At 62.9% G+C, this 24443-nt stretch overlaps 2 protein-coding genes across 6 annotated transcripts in view; one reads left to right on the top strand and one right to left on the bottom strand.

Annotated features, from left to right (window-relative positions):
• The window catches only part of NOC2L (NOC2 like nucleolar associated transcriptional repressor), a 13097-nt gene extending 8908 nt beyond the window's left edge, over positions 1-4189 (top strand). The window contains exons 13-19 of one of the 2 annotated variants that reach the window (XM_021095173.1): positions 17-130; positions 317-418; positions 1581-1724; positions 1822-1935; positions 2612-2747; positions 3062-3160; positions 3447-4189. In XM_021095173.1, the coding sequence (XP_020950832.1) occupies positions 17-130; positions 317-418; positions 1581-1724; positions 1822-1935; positions 2612-2747; positions 3062-3160; positions 3447-3553 (816 nt within the window). In that variant the 3' untranslated portion in view covers positions 3554-4189. The remainder of the gene's footprint in view (positions 1-16; positions 131-316; positions 419-1580; positions 1725-1821; positions 1936-2611; positions 2748-3061; positions 3161-3446) is intronic. The other variant, XM_021095174.1, reaches the window with a different exon arrangement.
• Positions 3661-24443, bottom strand: SAMD11 (sterile alpha motif domain containing 11). Of its 4 annotated transcripts, none has more exons than XM_021095157.1 (14): positions 24276-24443; positions 22108-22199; positions 17967-18148; positions 16533-16583; positions 12610-12734; positions 9454-9543; positions 9162-9278; positions 7208-7370; positions 6074-6189; positions 5798-5876; positions 5188-5708; positions 4860-4984; positions 4496-4606; positions 3661-4396 (listed from the first exon to the last, which is right to left on the bottom strand). In XM_021095157.1, the coding sequence occupies exons 2-14, from the start codon at positions 22177-22179 to the stop codon at positions 4151-4153; spliced, it is 1998 nt and encodes a 665-aa protein (XP_020950816.1). In that variant the 5' UTR covers positions 22180-22199; positions 24276-24443; the 3' UTR covers positions 3661-4150. The 4 variants fall into 4 exon arrangements, with proteins under 4 accessions (XP_020950816.1, XP_020950815.1, XP_020950817.1 ...); XM_021095156.1 differs by having other exon boundaries at positions 9162-9296; positions 24276-24440; XM_021095158.1 differs by lacking the exon at positions 24276-24443 and adding an exon at positions 23318-24268.

The following is a 24443-nucleotide window of genomic DNA, read 5'->3' as shown; positions in this document are numbered from 1 at the left end:
TGGGTTCTTGGGGCAGGTTTTCCAGCAGGTCGACTTCAACAGGAGGCCAGGGCGCATGAGCTCGAGGCCCATCAACTTCGCTGTGATCCTGAAGCTGTCCAAGGGCAGCTTGCAGGAGAAGGCATACCGGGTGAGCCCAGCCTCCAGGAGGGTCCAGGGAGGGCCCTGGGTGGGGTCACGGCAGGATGGCAGAGCCTGAACATGGCTTGGAGGCTACCAGAGTGGCTCCTGGCTGGGGAGCGAGCTGACAGTGGCCTTTGGTGGAAGAGGGCTGAGCTCCCGTCTCTCCTGATGCTCTCCTCTCCTCCTGCCTCAGGATGGTCTGGTGGAGCAGCTGTATGACCTCACCCTGGAGTACCTGCACAGTCAGGCCTACAGCATTGCTTTCCCTGAGCTGGCACTGCCCGCTGTCCTGCAGGTGTGTGCCCACTGCCCCCTCCTCCCCACGAGTCCAGACCCGTCGGCAGACTGGACTCCTTCCCAGGGGGCTAGCTCTCCTCAGGGGTCAGAGAGAGGCAGCTGTGTCCCAGCCCTGCCAGCTGGGGTCTCTGCTGGCACCACTGGGAGGCTGGATCCCCGCAGCCGTGGTATTGGCGTACAAGCGCAGGTGCAGAGCCTGAGAAGTGGGGCTGAGCGGGCTGGTCTGACCTCGTGCTTCCCCAGGTGGTCCTGGGCTAGGGGAGGAGTCAGGACAGGTTTGGGGTAGCAGGAAAACCTGGCTGCCCATCTCAGCTTTCCTTCAGCTAATACAGGATGGGGTGGGGTTGGGGGTCTTCCCTCTCAGAAGCCCGTTTGAGGCCCCTTTCAGCCTAAGTGGTTCCCATCTCAGGGAGGCCTGTGCCCATCTGGCCTTGGTGGGCAGAAGCAGCCTACCAATCACAGGCCCTCTGATGGGCGGGGTGGGGCTGCCCAGGCATAGGTACGAGTGCAGGCTTCTGGCTCTGAGCCCCAGGGGTCATGGTCTAGAAAGGGATCAGCAGATGTTTTTGGTGAAAAGTCAAATGGTAAATATTTTAGGCTTTGCAGTCATGTAGTTCCTCAGAACTGCTCCATTCTCCCACAAAACTGCAGAAAACTCACAGAAAGATGTAAACAAGTGAGTGTGCTGAGGGCCAGTACAGTTTTATTTACCAAGGTGGGCAGCAGGCTGGATGTGGCCCCAGGCAAGATTCATGTTCCCACCTAGTAGGAACCTAATGTATCACCTCGTGTGTGCCCTCCGGTCAGTCTGGGGCCAGAGAGGTCACACGGGCCCCCACCCCGCCCCACGTACCCTGGCTCCTCTCTCACATGCGCTGGGGTGTGTCCCCAGGGCTCTGACCACCCTGCCTGCCAGGAGCGTGGGGGCCGACTGTGTGGGTGGCGCTTAGTGGCCGCTTCACTGGCCTGGTGGGGTGGCTGTCCAGGAAACCCTACCCCGCGATGTTGACCACTTTGGATCAGTCCCCAAAGTGGCCAAGCAGGGTCCTTACATGGAGGCTGGAGGAGGGGTGCTCAAGAGCAGGGGAGGAGGGAGCAGAGTTGGGTGGCTGTGAGGGGTGGAGCCTGGAGCCAGGCTGAGTGCCCCCTTCCTCCTACAGCTGAAATCCTTCCTCCGGGAGTGCAAGGTCGCCAACTACTGCCGTCAGGTGCGCCAGCTGCTGGAGAAGGTGCAGGAGAACGCAGAGCACATCCGCAGCCTCCGCCAGAGCGTCTCCTTTGGCGTGTCTGACCAGCGCGCAGTGGTCAGCTGGGCTTCTGGGCCCTGCAGGCACCGGTTGGTATGTGGCTGGGGTTTGGGGGTGTGTCTGCGTGGGGCACGACCCTCAACATCTTGCACAGGATGCCTGGGAGAAGCGGACCCGAGACGAGGGGACCCCACTCACCAAGTACTACAGCCAGTGGCGGAAGCTGAGGGACCGAGAGATCCAGCTGGAGATCAGTGGCAAAGAGCGTGTATGGTGGGGCAGGGGAGGGAACGCGGGTGTGGCTGGGAAGACGGTCCCCAGCCACCCCAGCTGCAACTTGTCCTGGTGCCGTGGCTGCTGTGATGGGGCAGATGGTGGCGGAACTGGATTAAGTCTGGGGCTGCTCCCCTCCTCAGGCCTGATGGGCTGGCGGCTTTGGGGGAGGGGCGAGTGCTGGACTGACCTTGTCACCTGGGTCAGCTGTGGACACCAGGGAGGCCAGTAGGGAGGGGCAGGAAGAGCTTTAGCTCTGCCTTTGGGTCTGGGCCCGGCCAGCGGGTGCAGGATGGCATGACCTGAGGGGGACGCATCATGCCAAGGGGCATGACTGTCTGCAACCGTCCTGGTGTCAGCACGGGTTTGCTGTCTGTCCTGAGAATAATGGCTGAAAATTTGGGAACAGGAGCGTGGGGGCCGACTGTGTGGGTGGCACTTAGTGGCCGCTTCACTGGCCTGGTGGGGTGGCTGTCCAGGAAACCCTACCCCGTGATGTTGACCACTTTGGATCAGTCCCCAAAGTGGCCAAGCAGGGTCCTTACATGGAGGCTGGAGGAGGGGTGCTCAAGAGCAGGGGAGGAGGGAGCAGAGCTGGGTGGCTGTGAGGGGTGGGCAGGTCGCCCTGAGAGCCCACCCTCACCTGCTGCTCTGGGTCCTGGTCCTTCCAGCTGGAAGACTTGAATTTCCCCGAGGTAAAGCGCCGCAAGGTCGGGGACAGGAAGGATGAAGACCGGGCCGAATTCAAGGCCCTCTTTGACCTGGACAGTGATGAGGATGACTGGGCTCCACGCTTCCCAGAGAGAGGTGGGGGCCTGTGGCTCAGCTCGTGCTGGGGGAGGAGGGAGCAGGCGGGCCTGGCAGGCCTCCCACCTCATGGAGCCAGAGGAAATGCACGCTTCTGCCCCTCCTGCTGTGTGGTTGGTGTGTGTTGTCTGTCCCTACCCCCCCACCACCACCACCACTTTTCAGCACAGTTCTGGGTCCTCTCCACTTGCACAAAGGAGGCTTGAGGGCAGGTTGGGGACAGGACCATAAACCTAAACCGCCCTTCACCTTACTGCTCTCCTGCGCCTCTGCTGGTGGGGTCACTCCCATGGACTCTTGTTCTTGGTCCGCAGGGACGCCTGGGTCCCTGCAAGCTTTGCAGAGGGTGGTGGCGGCGGTGGCGGAGGACAGCAGTGGTAGCAGCATGGAGGAAGAAGTCAGCAAGTCAGAGGGTAAGTGGTTCCTGAGAGTGAGGGGTGCCGTGGTCTTTGCGCCCAACTGTTTGGCGCCCAAGGCCGTTGGGATTGGGTGGGCAGGCAGGGCCATCAGCTCTATGCTGGGCCCACGCCCCTCCCTGGGGATGCCGAGCCAGCTGCTCCATTCCTGCTGGCTCTGGCAGCCAGCGATAGCAGCACCGATAAATTAATTAGCACTGTGATTAATTAGTGATGAGTAACCTCTGAGGCTGGTTTCTTTCTGATAAAGCAGAATTTATGTAGCCGTGCTCTCCTCCTACAGATGGAAGCCCAGACACAGAGGCGGGGCTGGACGCCCAGGAGCTGTGGCAGCTGGCCCAGGGGCCAGAGGACGAGCTGCAGGATCTACAGCTCTCCGAGGAGGACTGAGGGCTGCCTGCCTGGGGGCCTGGGGTGCAGTGTGGCCACCTCACCCTGCAGTCAGGCATGCCGCTTCCAGGCTGGGGCTGAGCACCTGTACACAGGACAGAAGGGCAGTAGATGGGGACAGGGCTTTATTTTTTTACAACATAAAAGACCAGAAAGTACCAAGTGCTGTTCCAGCTCCTCACGTGGCAGCCATGGGGGTGTAAACCAGCGCCATGGAGCCTGCTTGCCGCACCCTGTGGTGGTGGGTGAGCTGGAAGCTGATCTGGAGCGGGGGCTCCACTGGAGGTCAGGATGCAGAGCAGGCATGCTTCCAGGGGGAGCCGGTGGGCTCAGCCGGCGTGGCGTGAGGTGCCCTGTGGGCCTCCTTCGTCTTTGGTTTATCTGCAGCTTCCCAGATTCGGGTCGCCAGGCCACCCACACCAGGCTCTATAGTCACCCCCGAGTCTCTCTGGAAACTCATTCCTTTCCTCTTTAGTCCTGTGTTTTCCTTTTAACAATTGTGTTTTTGCATTTAAAACCGAAAGGAAAATAAGCTGTGGGGGGAGGGGCCTTTGCACTGGAGCAGCTGGTGCCAAAGGGTTGGGGTCTGACACCGGCTCAACAAAGAGGCTGAGAGGGGTCTGTGGCCCCTGGGAGCAGAGCCATGCTGCCGTTCTCTTGCTTGGGTGAGGCTCGGCCAACGGGGGGGTGGGTCCCCCCATAGGGGGAGGGGGCCATTGTCGGGGACAGGGGCCGCTCCCCTGAAGTGAGCTCCCGATCAGGAGCCCGCAGCGTTGGTGGCTGCAGCGGCAGAGCCACAGGGAAGCTGGCCATGTAGAAGACACGGCCCAGGCGCTTGGCCACCTGCAGAGAGACGGGCCTGGGTGGGGGCCTGCAGCCACATACAGAGCCTCAGGGCTGCCCCTCCGCTGCTGGAGACCACCACCCCCAGCAGGCACTCACCTGGGCCCGGATCTTGAGAGCAGGCCCCAGCTTCAGCCCCATGGTGGTCAGGAGGTGCTCCTCTGTCAGCAGGGGCAAGGTCTCCCCGTCAATCCCCTGTTCTCTGAAGACCTGGGGGTGGGGGAGTGCAGTGTTCAGGGCCTGTGTACAAGGGCTGTGTGTCCTGGGCTGGTTCAAGGCTCTCCAGAGAGCAGAGCCTAGAGGAAGGAGTTGGTGAGGCCTGCAGGGAGCATTTTCAAATGGGAAGAAAACCTCTGCCTTGGGCCTGTGCCTGTGTTGGAGGCAGAAGCACTGACCGAGGGGGCAGGGGTGGTACTGGGAAACAGGGCAGCTCGGAATCTCCTTGGGCAGGTGTCCCCCTCACCGGTGCATATTCTCCACAGCCAGACAGGCCCCCCACAAAGCTGCAGACATCGTCCACTGTCCACTTGCTGACGTCCTCAGGGGCTGTGGCCTCCTCCCCATCCATGAAGAGGCCCCCCACGGTGCCTGGGTTTGGGGGGAGAGTAGCTCGAACTCTGGCCAGCTCTTGGCTATGCTCCCACCCCCATCCGCTGGCCTTATGCTTTTGCCCTAATTGTTCAGAGATGTCCGGGCTAAGGGATTTCTTCTCCCCATGGACACCCTCCCTGAGACCCTGGCAGGATGTGGGGGTGCTGGGCCCCCTTACGCCCCACGGAGGGGGTGCCCACCTGTGTGGAAGTAGGGGCTGACGGCATAGGGGAAGCCCAGGGGCAGGGGAGGGGGCAGCATGGATCCTGAGAGAAGCCCCTTCCCCTCAGAGCCGATCCCTCCAGTTGGGGCTTGGCCTGACGTGGGGCCCTGGCCTCCAGCAGCCACCATCTCAGGGTCTTCTCCGTCCAAGTCCTTGGGGGGCTCATCTTCAGAGCCGTCTTGTGCCCAGAGCCCTGCCCCCGTGTTCTCCTTGGGCTCACTTGGCCGGGTTGAGGCAGGACTGGAGGCCCCCTTCCGAGGAGCTCGGTGGGCAGGCTCCCGGGGCGGGGGCGGGGTCGGGGGGCCTGGGCCGGGGGGTCCCTGGGGAGGCAGGGCCAGCAGCGGCGCGGAGCTGTGTCTCAGCACCAGCATGGCCCCGCGCCGCTGCAGCTCCTCGGCACCCTCGGGCGGGCGCAGGGCGGCTTCGGGGCCCAGCAGCTGTGGCCGGTGTGCGCTCTCCAGCTCCTTCTGGCGCAGCAGCTCTGCTGACATCTCCAGCCTGGCCGTGGGGAGCAGACCGAGGAGGATCAGTGGGCTTGGCAGTGCCATTTGCCACGCTGTCCCCCGACCCCGCGGTGCAGGACCTACCGGGCCAGGTTCTGCTTCCGCAGAAGCTCCTGCTGCCGAGCGAGCATCTCTGCCTGGGCAGGGGGCAGGAAGCCGTAACCTGGTGGGAAGGGGACACCTGGCCTCGTGGTCCAGGGCCGCCCAAGGCCGCCCTGGTCTGTCCTTGGCTTCAACAAGGGCAGGGGCGGGGCCAACGGGAGCGCTGATGGACGCAGGGTTGGTCACGGACGAACCCGCACGGTCCTGCACCGACAGCCACCCAGGAGACAAAGGATCTCACACCCGCCTGCTCCTCACCTGGGGTCTGGCACAGGGCCGAGGGCACCCCCAAGAAGGGGGGCCTGAGGTGGGGGCCCAGGGCGATGTGGGGGGCATTCTGGGGCGACAGCAAGGGGGGCGGCTGCGACAGCTCCCTGTGGACGGCAGGGCGGTGAGCGGCGAACGCCGCAGGCCTAGGTCCTCTCCCCGCGCTCCCCCTCCTTCCCGTAACTGCGGCCCCCGCTCCGGCCGCCTCTGCTAATTGCCGGCCCCGCGGGCGGTCGATGTGCGCTCGCCGCGGCTCCGGCCGCCTCCGCCCCCGCCCCCTCTGGCGGCGCCAATTAATCTCGGCGGCGGCGGCTTGGAGGCGCTGGCCCGGCAGGCGGCGGCGACTGCGGCGGTAATTACCGCGCGGGGGCCCCAGCTCCATGCACCCTCCCCCCCGCCCCTCGCCCCCCCGCCGACCCTAAGCGGCAGCAGCGCAATTAGCGGCGGTCGGGAGGCGGCGGCGGCGGCGGCCGCTGCTGTACACTCGGCGCGGGGCGGGGGCGGCCTCGGGGCAGGAGGGGCGGAGGGAGCCGCTGAAGCTCTTCCCGCCCCTGCTCCCTGCTGGGGCCTCCGCCCCTGCCAGCCGGGCAGACTTCGTCTGCGCCGCCAGCGGCTCTGCTGTCTGAATCGCTGCTGCTGGGGGGCTCTCCCCATCCCCAGCTTTCCTCCGACCTCGGGGTTGCCAGAGCTCTCGCCGCTCACCTTATCTGCCTCAAGCCTCCCACCTACCTGTGGGGAGAGCTAAGCCCTTGGCTATCAGGGACACCTGGATTCAGCGGTCCCACAGTTGCTCAGTGGAAACAGGAGTAGCAACAACCCAGCTGAGGGATGGTCACCACTCCCCCACCTCCCACAGACACACCATTCTACCCAGGAATGTTCTGGGTCTGCGCCTGGCTCTGGAGCATCAGGTCGCTGCTGCAGAGCAGGCCACAAGCCTAGGCCTGAGCACAGTGCCTAGCTAGCATATGCAGTACCCTAACGCTGCGGTGGGTGCACCGTGGCCACAGGGTGAGGAGGGCCAGCGTGGGACATGACCTGCAGAAGCCAGGTGATAGCACTGCCAACCGCAGACGCAAGCACAGGGAAAACAGGAGCCTCTCTGAAACACAAGCACCCCAATACCTCTCTGAGAAGGATGAGGTGCCAGCTGAGGTGGTGCTGTCTCGGTGCTGAGTCAGGCCCTGCTTCCGACGTTGACCTGGTGACGATGAGGGCAGGTGGATTTCTAGGCCACTGGGGCTCCTCACAGCTGCTGCTGCCACCTCCTGCCGGACCCTCAGGAGATCTGGGGAGAGGGGGGCAATAGCAGTGACCCAGAGGCTAGCCCCAGCCCTCTGGCTCTCACACCCCTCACCCTATTGAGCACAGGACACTGGCCAAGGACATGGAGACCAGGAGGACATTCTCCTAGGGAACTTGCTGGTTGGTCACAGGGACCGAAAGATGAGCAGAAGGCCACAAGGCAAGGCAAACAGGAGACATTACAGCGCAGCACGCTGCAGGCACCACCAACCTTGGGAGCGTGGCCAGGCGAGCATTTGTAAGGGATGTGGAGTTAGTAGGAACCACGAAGTGGTGAGGATGGAGAGAGAGAAAGACCTGAGGTGGAGGTGCCTGAATGTTGACACTGACAGGAGTTGAGATCTCGGAGAGCAGCGGGAGCAAGGCTGCAGGGTGTTGGTGGGCAGGGGTCGTGCAAAGGCCCAAGAGTGAGCGCAGTGGGACCAGAGTCCAGGAGTTGGGGTGGGTCTCCCATCCCCTCCCAGGCCCACCGTGCGCTCTACTGCACTCTACTCCCCACCTTCCGTCCCTCTGTCCTGCTCAGGGCCGGACCTCTGAGTCCCCCCGCAGCCCCCCACTGTGCAAGCTCCTCCGCCGCCGCCGCCTGTTTATAAATTAATTACCCGAAAAGCGGAGGTGGGTCCTGCCCCGGGCCGGGTGCCAGCCCGCAGAGCCCAGCCGGCGCGGCCGCCCGCATCGATCCCGGCAGGGCCCCGCGCCCCCTCCCGCCCGCGGCCTGGGTTATTTACCGTCGGCTCCCCGCGGGGGTGGCAGGCAGGGGCCTGATTGACAGCCCGGCTCCGCGCTGCTCCCCGCGGCCGGCGCCCCTCCCCCGCGCAGGCCAGCGGAGCCGGCCGCAGGCAGGGCAGGGAAAGCAATTAAAAAGGAAGATTTTTAAATTATTAACATTTGGTGAATTATTCAGGCTCTCGATGCCTGACTGCCCTGGGGGACATTGCCTGTGTAAGGAGAGGAAATCCGGCCCCTTTTCCCAGCACCCCCTCCCCACCAACCTCCAGCCAGAAAAGGCAAGCCCGCGGCTGCCAGGCCAGGGTGCAGCTGGATGGGGTGCCAGAGGGTGCCCCTGTGGTGGTAGGGGGACTTCTAAGTGTCCGTGGGAGGAGGCACAGACAGATGGACAGAGCCTGTTTCATAGGGGGTTTAGACAGAGATGGCGCCTCCAGCTGGAGCTTCTCCTGTGTACCAGTGAAGGCCTGGTGACCAGATCCCAACTGTGGCCCATCCTGCCTGGGGACCAACGTCCGCAGCGGACTTTCTGCAGCTGACTGAGCAGCTTCCCCAAGGAGGGTCTGGCCCCCTCCTCACACACTGGTACCCTGACTGCAGCTGGAGTGGGAAGGACACAGCGTACAGAGCATGGGGTCCAGGCGAGGGCTTCAGGCCAACCTGCGTGTGCTGGAGACGGGCAGGTGGGCCTGGTGAAACCCCTAACTCCCACTCTCACTAGGGCTCCCCCAAGGCTCAGCTTCCTCATCTGCGAAATGACAGTGGCCGTTGGAGGCTCTGCTGGGAGAGTCTGTGGGAGACGGAAAGGGTGGGCCCCCCAGACCTACCCAAACAAGTGGTTGCATCGGGCAGAGGGAGAAGGCAGGCTTCATCGTCCATCTACAAGGGCTTTGGGGATTTGAGGGGCTGAAAAACCCACATCCAAGCCTAGCCTTGGTGTCAGCAGCCAAAGACCCTGGGCCTCTTCTCAGGGTGAGCAGAGCCCTCTGGGGACAGGGAGAGCCAGGGCACGTGGGTGGACAGTCATGGCATGGGGAGGGGCATATACCGTGGCTGGGGAGGCCCAGGTGGTAGAGACGCTGAGGGTCCTCAAAGTTGCTGGCCTCACTCAGGGCGGACACCAGCCGGCGGTAGTGATCCTCGGGGGCCATGCTGGGCCCTAATTCTGGAAGCAGGAGAGTCTCTGCATTGGGCAAGCACAGGTGAGGGGGCTTCCCCTTCAGATGCTGCCAAGGGGGGAAGCAGGACCTCCCTTCTTAGAACATGCTGCTGGGCTAACCCTGCCCTAGAGGGTCCTGCTCCCCTCCTGTCCCCCACCCCACCCCGGGTCGGGCTCCCACCTTGGGGAGACTTGCTTCGGGCCTTCTTCTCCAAAGGGCAGTCACTGGTGATGCGGGGCGATCGGCCCAGCCTCTTGCCCAGCAGGTCACCTGGGGGAGGGCAGAGGGAAACCTACACTGTACCTCAGGGCGTGTAGGGGCCAGGGCAGGAACGGCGCAGGCCCACCCCGATTACAGCCTCAGTCTTAGCCTCGCTCCAGCTCAGCCCAGAGCCCCACCTGTCATTGCTCGAGGGTGCTCGAAGGTCCTGCCCAGGCCCGAGTCCCAGAACTTCAGCCACAGAACAGCGTGTGGGGTTGGGACAGGCAATGGCGTGGGACCGTCCAGACTGTGGGGCTCTGGGCCATGTGGGTAGATGAGATTGGAGACTTATGGTAACAGACTCAGGCGTCGACTCAGGACCCCACAGGCAGCAATGCTCCCCTCAGCCCACCAGACTAGTCTCTTGTACAGGTTAGATTAAGGAGCCCTCCTCAGCACACTGATCTGACTGGAAACCACCTTCTTCTCCCAGAACAGGGGTGAGGACTGGCAGTGCAGGGTCCCATGCCAGGGTACCTCACCCTCTTCCTGGAGGCTACAGGCCCCTTAGGTCAGGTGCGCCTACCACCTCCATTCCTCCTGGGCTCCTCCCCCAGGCCACACCCCTCATCGCCCCAGCCACCACCCTGGCCTGGCCTGTCACACACGCACCCAGCTGCCCAGCTGGGCTGAGCTCCCAAGGGTACCTCGCATAGCCTCACCCTACTGTGTACAGCCCCTCACACAGCCCAGGCCCCACCCCACCCCTATCCCAAAGCCCTCTCTCAGGTCCCACATCCAAAACACTCTTCGGTCTCCTGAAACAGCCTCCTTCCATCCCGGGGCCCTGGCACTCTCAGATGCCAGGCTTCCTCTTGAGCCCCAGGCCTGGGAGGTCTCTGCTGACCAGCTCAGCAATTGTCTTAGTCTCCTGGACCCTCTGCAGTGCTGGCCTCCAGTCTAGATCCTGTGCTCCTGGGCCCCTCTCCATCTTCCTGAGGCTGTCTGGGTGGGTGGGGTGAGGGGGCTAGCCCCTCTATGATCTGGGCCCACCATGACACCTTGGCAGAGGGAGCTCCCGAGAAGCCCTGAGCCTAATTCCCTTTTCTTATTCCCTTAATCTGTCATTTTTATCAGGCGGGGAAATGCGGAGGCAGCGGAGTGCCGATCAATCTCCACTTTACAGCTGACAGAATGGTGCTAATAACTTATTGATCTCAGCCACCTCCTGCCACTGGCCTGAGCCCAGCGGCCTAGCCCCAGGCCCTGCCCCAAGTGGGATGAGGATGAGGTCCCCACTGCCCAGATGAGGTCCCACCTCAGGGATGCGGCAGGATAGGTGGCGGGGGGTGCTTAACCCACACAAGGCCCCTGAGGATGCCAAAGAGCCCTGGGCCAGCAGGGTTGCAGCATCCAGCTGTGCCAGGCCTGCAGATGGGTCTGGGCTGCATCCATACCTGCTGTCCACACCCTACCCTGCACGCCCCCCTCCAGGACCTAGTAAGCAACCTGAAGCTCTCGCTTCCCTGTGATCTGTTTCCCATTTGCCACAGTGGGAACTCCCCCTCCCTTTTCTCTTGGTGGGGTGGGGACTCCTCTCTGCCTGGGGGAGGTACTCTGGGGTTGGTAGGGGGACCCACAATGAGACCCAGGCCTTGTAGCTGCAGTGAGGTCCTGCCATGGGGGGTCTGGCCCCTGATGAGGGCCACGTGCACTCAGACACACCTGGGGCGGCCAGAAGCCGACTCACACACAGCCACAAGATGCCTGGCAGGGCCTACCCCGAGCCCGCACCGCCCTCCGTGACCCTTCCTGCCCAGGCCTGTGCTCCTGGGAAGGCGGGGTGAGGACTGGCGAATGTCTCCACTCCGGGGCTGGTGGGAACACGTGGAAGCCCATGAGAACCTGAGTCCCAGGAGGTGGGCGGGCCCCGGACAAAATCTGAACACAGGACACACACGTGACACTTCGCACAGCCCACACGTGACTCCGAAGCACTCACATGCACGCCCTGCACCTCAGCATGAAGAGCGTGTGGACACTCGGGTGTGTGACCCTGGTGAGTGGACGCCCAGGCCTCTGGCTGGGCCTTGGGCGCACACGCGCACAAGCCACGTACCAGGAGGAGCGCGTGCAGATAGCACGGAGCTGCCGGCTCAGAATATCTCAATCACCGTGGGGCTCCCAAGGCTCGCCCGATCAATGGGGCAATTAGATTTTATCAGCTGCCCGCTCAGCGCCTCCAGCTCAGCTCCAGAAGCAGCACTCACGCCTGCCCTGCCTTCCCAGGCACAGGCGTACCTGCAGGCCCTGACGGAGGTGCTCAGGGTCCGGGGTCGGTGCCCCATTCCCTGCCCTGCCTTCCCGACAGCTGTGGCCTAGGCTGGAGTCGCCTTTGCTCTGGTCCATAGGGCAGCGAGGGACCCCTGCCAACTCCTCTCGCCCTCCCTGGCCCCTTCAGCCGAAGCTTAGCCGTGCCCCCACTCTCTGCAGTGGTGCCTCGTGGGTCCCCAAGCTGCCCTTCCCTCTGAGCTCATGCGGACTCCAGGAGCCGCCCCTCGCCCCCCGCAGAGACAGAGCTCCTGGGCCCGCGCCCCCCTGCTCCACCACAGAGTCCAGCCCGCAGCCCCCCTTCTCCCCGGGGGTAGACCCCCTCCCTCCCGGGGCCCCCTGCTCCACGGGGTCGGTGGGTACTCTCCTGCACACAGAGGGTGTCCCTGCCCTCAAGCGAGCCATTCCCGGGTGTGCACCTCTGAGCCTCTCTGAGGCCTGCATGCCCTGACCATCCTGCCTCCATCTGCCCCTGGGAGGAGGGAGTAGCAGTGGCCTCAGCCACTCCAAGCCCTCCCCAGCAGCAGCCACAGTGGAGCCACTGCCTCTGCCTCCGCCTCCTGTCTGCCCGGCTGGCCGGGATTAACACAATTACCATCACACGGAGCCCCGGGGGACAGCCGGCCTCGCCACCTCCCTCCTCCTCCGCTGGCCTTCCTGGCTGCCTGCCAAGGCTGCTGGGGGTGGTGGCATCCAGAGCCGCTGAGCAGAGAGGCAGGGAGGGCTGTGGGGTGGGCTGTCCTCACTGAGCCGCCTGGCCCTGGCAGCCCTGTCCCCACCCCCAGCACTGCCCCGGCTCCTCACCTGCGGCTCCCAGGCCTATCTCCACACTGCCTCTCTGGAATTCACAGCGGCTCTGATGCTCGGGCATAACGAGGTGGCGGCTGCGATGCACGCTGGATATGAGGGTGGGAAGGTCGCTGTCCTGGCTGCGGTAAAGCGAGACAGGGAAGGTGAGACTCTGTGGGGCTCCTGACTGAGTTTGAGTGTGAGCGTGCATGGCCTGGCGGGCAGCACCTGAGTGCGACAGTGCCTCGTGCACAGCTCCGCCGTGGTCCATGACACCATTCGTGTGAGCATCTCCACAGCTGGTCCCAAGCAAATCGTCCCCTAGTGGTGGGGGTGTGGAGGTTCACCCTGTCGGACAGGCCCCACCTGGGATCACCAGGACCTGCCAGTGTCTGCTGGACACGCAGGCCTTGCACTCAGACCCCACTGCTGCTCCCAGGGAGGGTCTGTGCAGACTGCAGGGCTGGTCCAGTCCTGCTATGCCCTCTCCAGCGTGACCAGGTGCTCTGTCCCTGCTTCCTGCCTTGGGGGGCAGCCAGGCCCCCGCTAGGATAGGGTGCCTTCTCCCAGGGGCCAGGCTACCAGCAAGGACACACGGACCCAGCACTTGAGACTGCACGCGCTATTTCAACCAGAACTTGCAACCATCCACGGAGTCTTTACATCTTCAAATAAGGAAGCCAAGGTGGAGACCAAAGTCCGGAGTCAATGAGGTGTGCACAGGTCCAGGGACAAACATGGGCACATGCACACTCGCCCAGGGTCTGCAGACACACAGACCGGACACACGGTGTGGTCCCCGATGTGCTCATACTCAGGACACTTTGCTCTACCCACTGCTTCCCACCAAAAACCTTGGAATGAACATGAATTTTTGTTCCCTTACTTCTCTTCTTGCTCAGTCAGCTCACTACTGATATCACAAAACCCCAGAGAAAAGGGGGCGTGAGACATCCCAGTGTAACTGTGTGAAGATGCCCCAACCCCATTTGCCCTTGGGATTCTGAGAGCATCTTCCTTAGCAAAGAGAAGGGCCACCTGGCACCTTGCAGATGTAGCCTGGAGTGGCAGGAAGTCAGGATAGAACAGAAGAGGCACAGGGAGGGACCCCAGCCCCCCAGCCCACTCTGGCATGCCAGCACTCCCTTCCCAGCACCCTGGCTCCCTGGCCCACCTGTAATGGAGCAGCCTTCTGGCTGGGCTGCTGCAAGGGGGGCCTCCACGGAGTGACCTGGGAACCGACCCTGAACCTCATTAAATAGCCCCCAGCCCCCCTCCCCAGCCTGGGTGGCTGGAGCAGGCTAATCCAGAGCTGGCCCCTAAGCAGATCAGTTTCAGCACCAAAGCCTCCAGGGCTAGAGCCTCTGGGAGACCCTGACGCAGGCTCTCCTCCCACCCCAGCCCCCTCTCCCCAGAGGAGAGAGAAGCCGCTGCCCCCGCCCCCACCATGCAAACTAGAGGGCAGGTGGGCTGGGAGTAAGTACTTTATGGGATTAATTGGCAGCGATTCTCATCCCGCCATCACCCTCATCCATTCGGGGGTGTGGAAGAGGGAAGTGCTGTTCTCAGCACCAGGGAGGGGGTGAGGGGTGCCTGTGGCAGGGCTGCTGCTGCCAGAGTTCTCCCTCAAGGGGACCCCTTTCTGTTGTCCCCAGGACTCTGCAGGAGGTGGACCAACTCCACAGAGACTGAGGGGTGGGGATGGGTCCTGTCATTTGTCCTCTGCGAACCCTCAGCTGAGCGCCCCACACCAGGACTGGGTCTGCCCAGCCGCTACGGCACTAGCTCTTTCACTCACTGGCCACTGAGGCACTCGGTGCTGCAGCCCCATGGAGGTGATGCCTAGTGGGAACCAGGACACAGACCACCCAACAAACCCCACTCTCTGCCTTGGGATTTGCCCCACAGGCCCCAGGACAGCCTGGCTCGGCCCCAGAAAACCTGTGTGGTCCCTTGGTCATTCACTCAACAATTTATGCCAGGTTTTATGTAAAGAACTGCAAAGAAATTCTGCACACATCAGACTGAAAATGTGTGAACCCTCAGACCCCAGTGCCTCCTTGAGGGGCCTCTCGGGCTCCTCCAGTGACCAGTGTATGGTCCAGTTCTTGTGTCCATCTCCTGGCTGAGCTCAGGGCCTCAGAAGGACACGGACCACATCTACTGCCTGCCGCCCATGCCGAAGGGGGAGCTCCCAGCAGGCCAGTGGTACACTAGTCAGGCAGTCAGAGGGATGGGGACGAACGGACAGATGGATGGAACTGATGCACAGACAGGTAGATGAAGACTGAAGGATGAAATCAGACAGGTGGAGGTAGCTAGATGGGCACAGACAGACAGGCACTATCAGACAGATGGATGGAGACAGGCACTAATGGGCAGACGGAATGGATGGAAACAGACAGACAGATGAACAGAGCCTGAAGGACAAGCAGCAGACAAGAGACAGAAGGGCAGATGGACAAGGCCAAAAGGAGCCAGGAAGAGGAGTTCTCATTGTGGCTCAGTGGCAACGAACTCGACTAGTATCCACAAGGATGAAGGTTTGATCCCTGGCCTCGCTCAGAGGGTTAAAGGTCTGGCGTTGCCATAAGCTGTGGCGTAGGTCACAGACGTGGCTTGGATCCCATGTTGCTGTGGCTGTGGCTGTGGCTGTGTCTGTGGCTGGCAGCTCTAGGTCCAATTCGACCCCTAGCCTGGGAACTTCCATACTTTTCTTTCATTTTAAAGCCCGAGTACAGCCTTTAAAATGAAAGAAAAAAAAAAAGAGCCAGGAAGAAACGAAGACTGAGCTGGGAGGAGGGAGGGACAGTGCAAGGCTGCTGGGCTGTGTGTCCCCCAGCCTTCCCTGACCAGATGCTGGGGTGCTATAGCAGTGGGGGCGAGGGGGGAGCTGTAAGTCCTCTTGGCTGTGTGTCTCCCCCCGTGCCCCATTTCCCTCTAGTAAAATCCAGAAAATCATCCCAGCTGCTTTTACAGTCTGTGCCGGGCTGAAGGAGTGCCTCCACGCTCTGACCTGGCTTCTGTGTCTGCACCTCTGCCCCCCTCCCCGACACCCCACGGCCAGGTGGGGTGAGCAGCCTGAGAGTTCGCCACAGGCCTTGCTGACAAGTTTATCCCGTAGCTTCCCAAGTAAAAGGCTCATAAAACGTCATCAATGTTCATGACGGTTCATAAAAATGATCAGTCGAGTGGGCAGCTTCAAAGTGAGGTGGAAATAAGTTTAAAGACATTTTCATTGTAATTCGGCTCCAGGACCAAGACATGCTCGGAAACGTAAATAATAACACATCTGGCACAGAGCCAGGCTGCGAGTGGGGCCCCTTGGCGCTGGATGCCCTTGCATGCATGGCTGGGCCCTCCTGTGCCTTCCGCAAAGCCCTGGGGTAAAACTTGATCCCATGTGGGCTCTGCCCACAGACTGACCACCTCTGCCCATCTGCACTGGGGACTTGAGTTTTCTTAACACCCTCAATATCCTGGTCAGGTCCCCTCGTTTTTCTCTTCTTCCTATGTTTTAGATTGGCAGCCCACTCAGCTTCTCTGCCCCCCTGCCCCCCACGCCTGGATCACCATGGATGGAGCAAACCCCCAACCTGCTGGACGGGGCCTCCCGAAGGATCTTGTTAGAACATACACCGATCACGCTCCTGCGCCTCTGGGAGGCTGGGGTGGGGGGCAGTCACGGCCCTATCTTTGGGCAGAGGGGCTCAAATGCAGGAAGGGGACGCACTCTGGCTCCAGGGTTGGGCCGCCCAGAGCCCGCGCCTGTGCTGTCCCAGGGGCCCAGGCACAAGTTAAGAGACCACAGACTAGGAGAGGAGTGAGACAGGGAGGCTGCAGACACTTAGAAGCAGACCCCAGGGAGGTGGAGCCACAAGGCTCCGTTGTGCTCATGCGCAGTGCGTGGGGGAAGCCTGGCCTGGGCCCGGCCCTACCTGCAGGATGTCTCTCGGAAGGAGATGTTCACGTCCCAGTGGGTGTGGACTCTGGAAGGATAGAAGCAGAGGGTCAGTGTGGCCTCCAGGACAGCAGGACAGGTGTGTGGCAGCCCCTTGTCTACCCCAGAGCACTGGCTTGAGGGAACAGGGCTGGCTCAGACCTGCCTCCAGCACCATCTGGAACCAGCTCGACAGGCTTGCGGCTGCCCCCAGGACAGGCCGGTGGGGCAGGAGCCAATTCTGGGCCTCACTAGACAAAGGGATGGGGAAGGACTGAACTGAGGCCCTGCACCCCTGCTTCCTGTGGCAGCGGACCCAGAGGAGCCCCTGTGTTGTGCTAGGGGTTGGGGCTGTGACTTCCTCTGCCTGTGTCACTTGTGTGACTGAACCCTAGTTGCTAGAGCTGCTCCGGGCAGGCTGGAGCCAGGTCAGGGAATGAGCCCCATGGCCACCTGCCCCAGTGGTTGGGGGTCGCCCAGGAGAGTGCAGGCCCCTGGGTCCCACTTGCTGCCAGCCTGCCTCCTGAAAGTGACTGTCACACAGCAGAGGGGGGAGGGACACCAGGGTGAGGGATCAAGCAAGGAAACAGCTCTGCCCTATGCCCGCTTTCTGACCCCCAGTGGTGTCCCTGGAAAGCCCCTCGGTCCGAGGGAAGGCAGTGGGAAGCCGACGTGGTAGTTCACCTGGGTGCAGGTGGGGGATAGGGCTGGGAAGGAGGTTTCAGGCATCTAGGAAGGCTACTTTAGGGTCAGAGAAATTGGGACATGTTAAAAGACTACTTAGGAAGACAAAAGGCCTAGAAATTCTGGGGACGCCTAGGACATGCTGGACAGACAGATGATGGATGGACAGATGGAAGGATGACAGACAAAGAGGGAGGCGCCTCTGCCAGAAGGGGAGAAGCTAGGAAGTCAGGAAGGTTGGCCCCAAACTTGGGAGGGACAGTGAGGAGCCAAGGGAGTGGCCACCTCCAATAAGAGTGAGTGTCCAGGGGCTTCTCTCACGAGGGTCCGCCCAGCTCCCCTCTCCCTGCCTGGTGGTGGTGGCCCCAGACCCTCCTCCTGGAGCCTTCTTGCTTCCTCACACCCAGCAGCTCCATCCCGCCTCAGCACCTTCCCCACACAGAACCGCACTGACTCCTCCCTGGGCCACCACTGGTGGGCCCGCTCTGCAGCAACACTGACCAAATCCTGGCTGGCACTCTGTCCCTAAGCGGGGGCAGGGTGGGTTCTCAGTGATCCTGCGGCATGTCCCCGGAGGTCCAGCCAGGCTTTGTTTCAGCTGTGGCAGCTGGAGACACAGTGAGCTAAACTGGGGCCTTGTCCCCAGGGTGGAGCCCCCCCCACCCCCAGGCCCAGCCTTGCCCTCAGCTGCCTGGAGTCCTCCCCCTGCCAGAGCCCAGGTGCCCTCCCACCCTGGCCCTCAGAGTACCTTCTCTTCATGATATGGACGTGCGGGTCATCCTCCTGCTTCAGGCCCAGCCGCTGCCCACAGGTGGGGCCACTGCCGTCGCTGTCGCCATCACTGGCTGAGAAGCTGGGAGTCAACTCCTTCTTCAGGACCCGGGCTGGGGGCAGGGCCACTGTCCTCTTGTCTGCCAGCCGGCCCCGGTTCTGGTCCAGGGAGGGAGGAGAGGAGGGTTAGGTCACACCAGGTCCCCCGGCCTCCTGGGAGACCTGCATCCCAGTCCTGACCCCCGAGCAGGGCCGCTGAGGTCAGACAGGCACAGTGCCCAGGCCAAAGCTCCCTACCACCCTCGCCTACAACAGAGCGGCCTCCAGCCTCCAGGAGAGTCACAACTGGCCAGAGGCCAAGAGTGACCAGGGAGGCAAGGCCTCCATGAGGAAGCCCTCCACAGACCGCCTTCCACTCCACCCTGGCAGGGGATGAGCGGCAGGGCTGTGGGCACTGCCTTGTCCAGACTCTGCCTCAGCCCAGCCCCCCTCCTCAGGCTGAGTGGGGACGCCTCCTGGAGGTCAACCCTGACTTTGCTAGCTCCAGGGAGCTCCAAGGGGCCACGCGCACCTGCAGGACACAGCACGTCTGTGTCCTGTCACCCATTCAGCGTGCAGTTCCCTCTGCATGCATGTCTGCCTGGCGATCCCACTCACATTCTCTGTGAGCCCCCCACAGATGCCAAGCCCGCGTTCTGTTATTAGTGCCAAACAGATCGATTTGAACCCTGGGGCCTGGGGCTGACCCCTTGCAAACTGTGGGCCTCTGGTTCACAGGCCGCCTGGTACAGAGACTTGACCAGCCCAGACCCTTCGTCCTATGGGCCCTAGTGGGCCTACGCCCTGGATCAGGAACTAAGAGATTGCGAGTTTTTCCACAAGGCCCACTTCTCCCCTGCCCTGCGGCTGCAGCACGAGTGGGGAGCATGTGCCGTGGGGCAGGGCTCACAGGCAGGGAGCTTCAGGGTGGAAGGCGTGGCCTGCCCACGCGCACACATACAGGGCACTCCACGGCAGAGCTTGCGTGTGACTGGTGGCACACGTGAGGTCTCTGCACACCGTGGCATGCACCCGTGTCTTCAGGTCTTGCCACCCCAAGGAAGAAAAGTGACCATTTTCTGGTGGGCTGGAGCTTTTGCTTTGTTTTTCTTTTCTTTTCTTCCCTCCTTCCTTCCTTTGATTTATTTTGTCTTTTTAGGGCTGCACCTGTGGCATATGGAGATTCCCAGGCTAGGAGGTGAATCGGAGCTGTAGCTGCCAGTCTATACCACAGCCACAGCAACGCCAGATCCGAGCCACGTCTGTGACCCACACCACAGCTCATGGCAACACTGGGTCCTTAACCCACTGGGCTAGGCCAGGGATTGAACCTGTGTCCTCATGGATATCAGTCAGATTTGTTTCCGCTGAGCCAGGACAGAAACTCCACCCCCTTTTCTTACAGAGTGACAGGTCACTGGTTCAGGGAGGTGGCAGGGGCCTCGGGATTATCTGCTTCTCTCTCATCTTTTCAGTCATCAGGGCCTCCTGGGACCCCTCCCTCCTGTTGCCAGGACAACATGTCCCCACCACACACAAGAGTTTGGGGAGGAAGGTGTCAAGGGGGTTCTCACTTCTCCCTGCACAGTGCCGTCCTGGATCTGATGGCCAGCTATGTGCCCAGGCCGTCATCACCTCGAGACACACAGCCCACCCTAGTCCCACCCAGATTTGCACAGTGCCCTTGATAGGGTCTCTCCTGCACCTGCCCTCGTGAATCCACCTAGGACGTCCTCCATTTTCCTCTCTGCAACACACACTCAGTGAGACGGACTGGGCAGCAGATGGGGTGGAGGGGGTTGTGGAGTCTGGGCTAGGCCTTCGAGATGAGAGGGCCTGTTCTGAGCCTCTGAGGACCCTGGCCCTGGCTTTGTGCTACTCCAGCAACAGCAGAGCTCAGGTGAGGCTGCGGGGGTGACGGCCTGTCTGCTCCCCACGCCTCTTCATGCCAGGCTGCCGGGGAGGGGTTTCTCAGCCTGTCTGGAGTGTGCTTGGCTGCAAAGCCCCCTCAGCTCTGCCCTTCTCTAGGCTCCTGCAGCCCCAGCACCGGACCTCCTCTCCTGCCTTCCTGCTTTAAGTAAGCTCTTCTCTTAAGAAAAGTAAATGCATTTCTCTCTGCTTCTCATCTGTGGGACTGGGACGCAGAGGGGGAGTGAGAGCAGGAAGATTGCCACTTGGGGTGGTGGCTCCTGTGGGAGGCGGCTGAGGCAGAGGGACGAGGATGGGCAGCCTTGACCTCAGCCAAGGATGGGGCTAGGCCTCCCACGCACACCGGATACCTCAGCTGCTCACCTCTGCTCAGCACACAGATTCGAGAGTTGGGTGCGGAGCCCCTGCCCTGGCCAAGCTCTGACTCCTCAGACACTGCGAGTGGGTGCACGAGGCCTGCTGCGTGACCCTTGCCCCACGCACACCCACATTCTGCCCCCAGAGTACCCTCTGTGACCGTGAAGTGTGTACACACCTGTGGACATGACCATGGGAGGCGGGGGAAGACAGTTTCTGGGTGGGAAAGGTGGGGGCTGGAAAGAGTCCATGAAACACCTTCCTAAGGCCTGGGAGGGTCAGGCTCAGGAGAGGTAGGCCCAGGTCTCAGCCATCCCTCATGCAGAGCCCCAGACAGGTAGGCAGCCCCATCCTGGCCTCCCATCCGAGCAATGTCCTCCAGGGCACAGATGCTGGGCTCAGGCCACCTGCCCACCCCCTTCCTGTGGGAGACCTTTGGAGAGGATGGGTGGGAGAGGCAGGGCTCCTCCCACCTGAACAGAAAGCCCAGATCAGCCTGGAGGGAGCCCTCTCTGGCACCAGCTCCTTGAGTGTGTGCAGGAGTGGAGAGGGAGCCCAGCCTCTTGCCCTAGACAGGTAAGGCTCCGCAGACAAGAGGCTGGCTGCACTGTGCGTGTCAGCCCCCTGTCCCAAGTGTTCTGTATGCAGATGAGCCTGTGAGTGTGATGAGCGCATGACAGTGTGTGTATGTGGCGTGGGGGTGGGGGGGTGGGGCAATGGTGAGGCTCGGCTGCATCCCCTTCCCCTGCCCAACTTGTCCAACGTGTGTGTCTTTACAGAGTCATCTGTGGCTGCCCCATTTGCCGGCCCTCAGGGCCTGTGCGAGGAAGCCAAGACGTCCCATCCCCCACCCTGCCGCCAGTCCAAGGTAAACAAGCTGAAGGCCCCTGCTCCCTGCCCCAGGGTCCTCTCAGGCCTTCCTGGCAGAGGGGGCTGCTGAGTGATGCCAGGAACAGCAGCACAACCCCAACCACCACCAGGAGCCATGGCCCTAATTGGCTCTCCCCCAGGGGCTCACATTGGTCCCTCTCTACATGCAATTCCCTTTTCAGATCAATCCTCTAACCACTGCTGCCAGGAGGGCATAGGATGAGAAAGGCAGCACTTCAGGGGCAGGCAGAGCACCCCCATGTCTCTTGCTCCCCTGGACTAATGAGGGGTCAGTACATGTCTACACTGTTCTGGAGACCCCGCACCAGCATCCAACTCCTGTTCTCTTGACACTCAAGGCCCACACCGCACCTGTTCTGGCCTTGACTCCATTGTAGCTCCAGACACTCCTGGACAACCAGGGCCTTGTCATCCAGAGCTCTAGCTCTGGGCACCCCAGAGACGTACTTCACTCCCATCCAAGCCTCTGCCCCCCCGCCCCCGCTCGAATGGACGTTCAGGCCAGCCAACACTGTCACATCTCAGAATAAGCATTAACTTAGGACCAGCCCATCTCCCAAGTGGGGCCAGATAACATAGCACCCTGTGACAGGGCAAAGTCTCCAGACCCCAATCAGATGGCAGTGTCCAGAGAGGTCTTTCACACCCTGGGCTGTCCCCAGGGCTTCAGGGAGAAGCAGCTCCGAGAAGTTCCAAAATAGGCAGCACCCAGCCCTGCATCAAGGGGGCGGAGGCTCCAGTGCGCCAGGATTCCCACCCAAAGCGGTCTCTCTTTGCCCGTCTGGGGGCTCCCTCCTGCGCACTGGCAGGTTTGAGGTTAGGACTCATACTAGAAAATACAGGCACAAGCGCCACAGGGAGAAACAAGACCCCGAAGCCCCAGCTTTTCTCCCACTTCTCACCACTGGGGAGGATATTCGACAGCCTGGACAGTCGCAGATCGGAGGATGCACCTGCAGGATCCCCTTGGACATAAGCGTCTTCAGACTTTTCCCTGCGAGAAGAGCCGAGGCAGGACGGTTGAGAGAGCCGGGCCGGCCCACGTAGGGCCCGAGGCGCCGGCACGCTTCCAGGGTGCTGCCAGGCGGAAGGCCGGGTTCCCTCCTGCCACGAGTATGAACTCTCACCGCCGCCCAACTTCCGAATTCACCACCCGGTCTCGCGGGCCACCCCACCCTCGCGGACGCAGCGGGGATCTGCAGAGCTCAGAAACTCGAGATCCGGCGAGCGCCCTCCCCGGACGAAGGGCAGCCTCCTTCCCGCCCCCTGCGCCGCTCCTCCCGCGCTCCACCCTCTCCAAGCCGGTCCAGAGCTGGGCGGAGGAGGGTTGGGCCCGAGCGCAGGTGAGCTGAGCAGTGCGGTCAGGACCCGGGACTGCGCCGGACCTCGCAACTAGAAGAAGGCAGCCACCGCGCAGCCACTAGCCCCAAAGTCTACGAGCGTGACTGGGCCCCTAACTTTCTTACTACCTCCCACCCTCGGCCTGGCGCTCACCGCGCCCGCGCGCATGCCGGTTCAGGCGTCCGCACGTCGCAGCCTCGGAGCCAGACCCTGAGAGAGCTCAAGCGGCTGCTCCCTGCCCCACCGCCGCTCGGCTCCGCGCGCGCCCCCGCCCCGAGGCGCGCCCCCGCGGCCCCCACCTGCCTGTGCTACCCGAGCACCTTGCAGTTTGCTCCACCAGCGCACGTCCGCACCCGGCCGCACGTGCACCCCTCTACTCCCGCCAGAATCGGTGGCTCCTCGACCCGGGAGGGGAGTATCCTGCCCAGTGGGCCTCCTGCCCGAGTTCCCGTAAACTTCCCCAGAGCCTAAAGGCCCAGGAATCCCGCTTGCGCGCAGAAGGAGCCTCCCGCTTGCGCGCAGTTGGGAGCCCAAGGCACCGCGGTCAGCGCTGGGGGGCCGGCGGAGGCCAAGGGCGCTCCGTGCGGGTCCACCGAGGCGGCCTTTCTTGGGGGGGAGGGGGTGTCCCCGCGGCAGCCCCGGAGTCGCAGCGCCCTCTCTGGGCAGAGATGGAGTCTCCCAGGTGGTAGAACGAGGGGGGTCGGGACCCGCGGGTCCTTAGGGAGCGGAGGGGAGGGACCGTAGCGGCCCGCGCCCCCACGGCGGCCGCACCTTTGTGGCGGATGCTGCGCTTCCAGTCTTTGGCCGTCTCGCGGCCGCTGACGAACTGGAACTCGTTGGGTGTGAGCCACTCGCCGCGGTGGCGGATGGACGGACCCTTGCTGCCCTGGCAGAGTTTGCGCACGTAGAGCAGAGCGCGGTTGGCGCCGCACTCCACCTCGATGCACGGCTCGCCGTTGTCCAGCAGCGGCTGGAAATCCGGTGCCGCGGCCGCAGTGGCCGCGAAGCGCTCGAGGGTCAGAGGGTCTCGGGGCAGGTGGAGGTGCGGGGCGGCCTCGTGCAGGCTCAGGTAGGCGCGCGATGCGCGGAGCGGCGGGGGCAACAGCGCCTCGTAGCCCGCGGTCGCGGCGGGTAGCGAGGCGATCGGGGGCAGGGCGGCTGCCGCTGGCAGTGGCGCCAGGTAGCCCGGCAGCGGCGGCAGTGGCAGCGCAGCCAGTGTTGGGTGGAAAGTGGCGAGAGCCAGGGCGAGGTCTTCCCGGCCGGGTAGCTCCTTCTTGACCGCCGGCATGGCGGGCCAGTGGTCCTGCAGCCTCACTCTCCGCCGCCGGTGCAACTTGTTCCGGCCCGGGCTGGAGTTGGGTCTCGAGGGCGGGGGCCTGGGAGGCTCCTGGCCGTGCACCCGCCCTCCCCGCTACTGTGCCCCAGCTGGGCCACCTCGGACCGCTGCCTGGCTGGCTGGCAGGGCCTCTGCTGCCTGAGACATGATGCTGCCGGAGCTGCTATTGATCCCTGATCGACCTGCCGAACGCCGCAATTCCAGGGCCATGAGGCTCCAACGGGGCGGCGGGGCACCTGTACCTGCGCTCCCTGGGGCGGCACGGCGTCCCGCTCGCTGGTGAGCCCACCGGGCCAGGCGGGGCAGTGAGGAGTTGTGGAGCCTCTGGCTCCGTGCCCCGCCCAGCCTGAGGGTCCCAGGCCCCCGCCCCGCCCCGCCGTCCCAGCCGCGCACCCGCGTACTCCAGCGCGCGCCCGCCCGGCGGGGACTTGGAAGACTCGCGCCGCCACCGCCGCCGCCGCCGCCGCCGCCGCTGCCTCCGCCGCCACAACTTGGCCCATTTAAACCGCCCCGGCGCGGCGGGCGGGCGGCACGGGCTCCAGCAGGGGGTGCGTGACGGCC

The sequence above is a fragment of the Sus scrofa genome, chromosome 6 (assembly GCF_000003025.6).
Source record: "Sus scrofa isolate TJ Tabasco breed Duroc chromosome 6, Sscrofa11.1, whole genome shotgun sequence".
Taxonomy (NCBI): Eukaryota; Metazoa; Chordata; class Mammalia; order Artiodactyla; family Suidae; genus Sus; species Sus scrofa.
The sequence above is the reverse complement of the archived record's forward strand: the minus strand, read 5'-3'. Positions and strand labels throughout refer to the sequence as shown.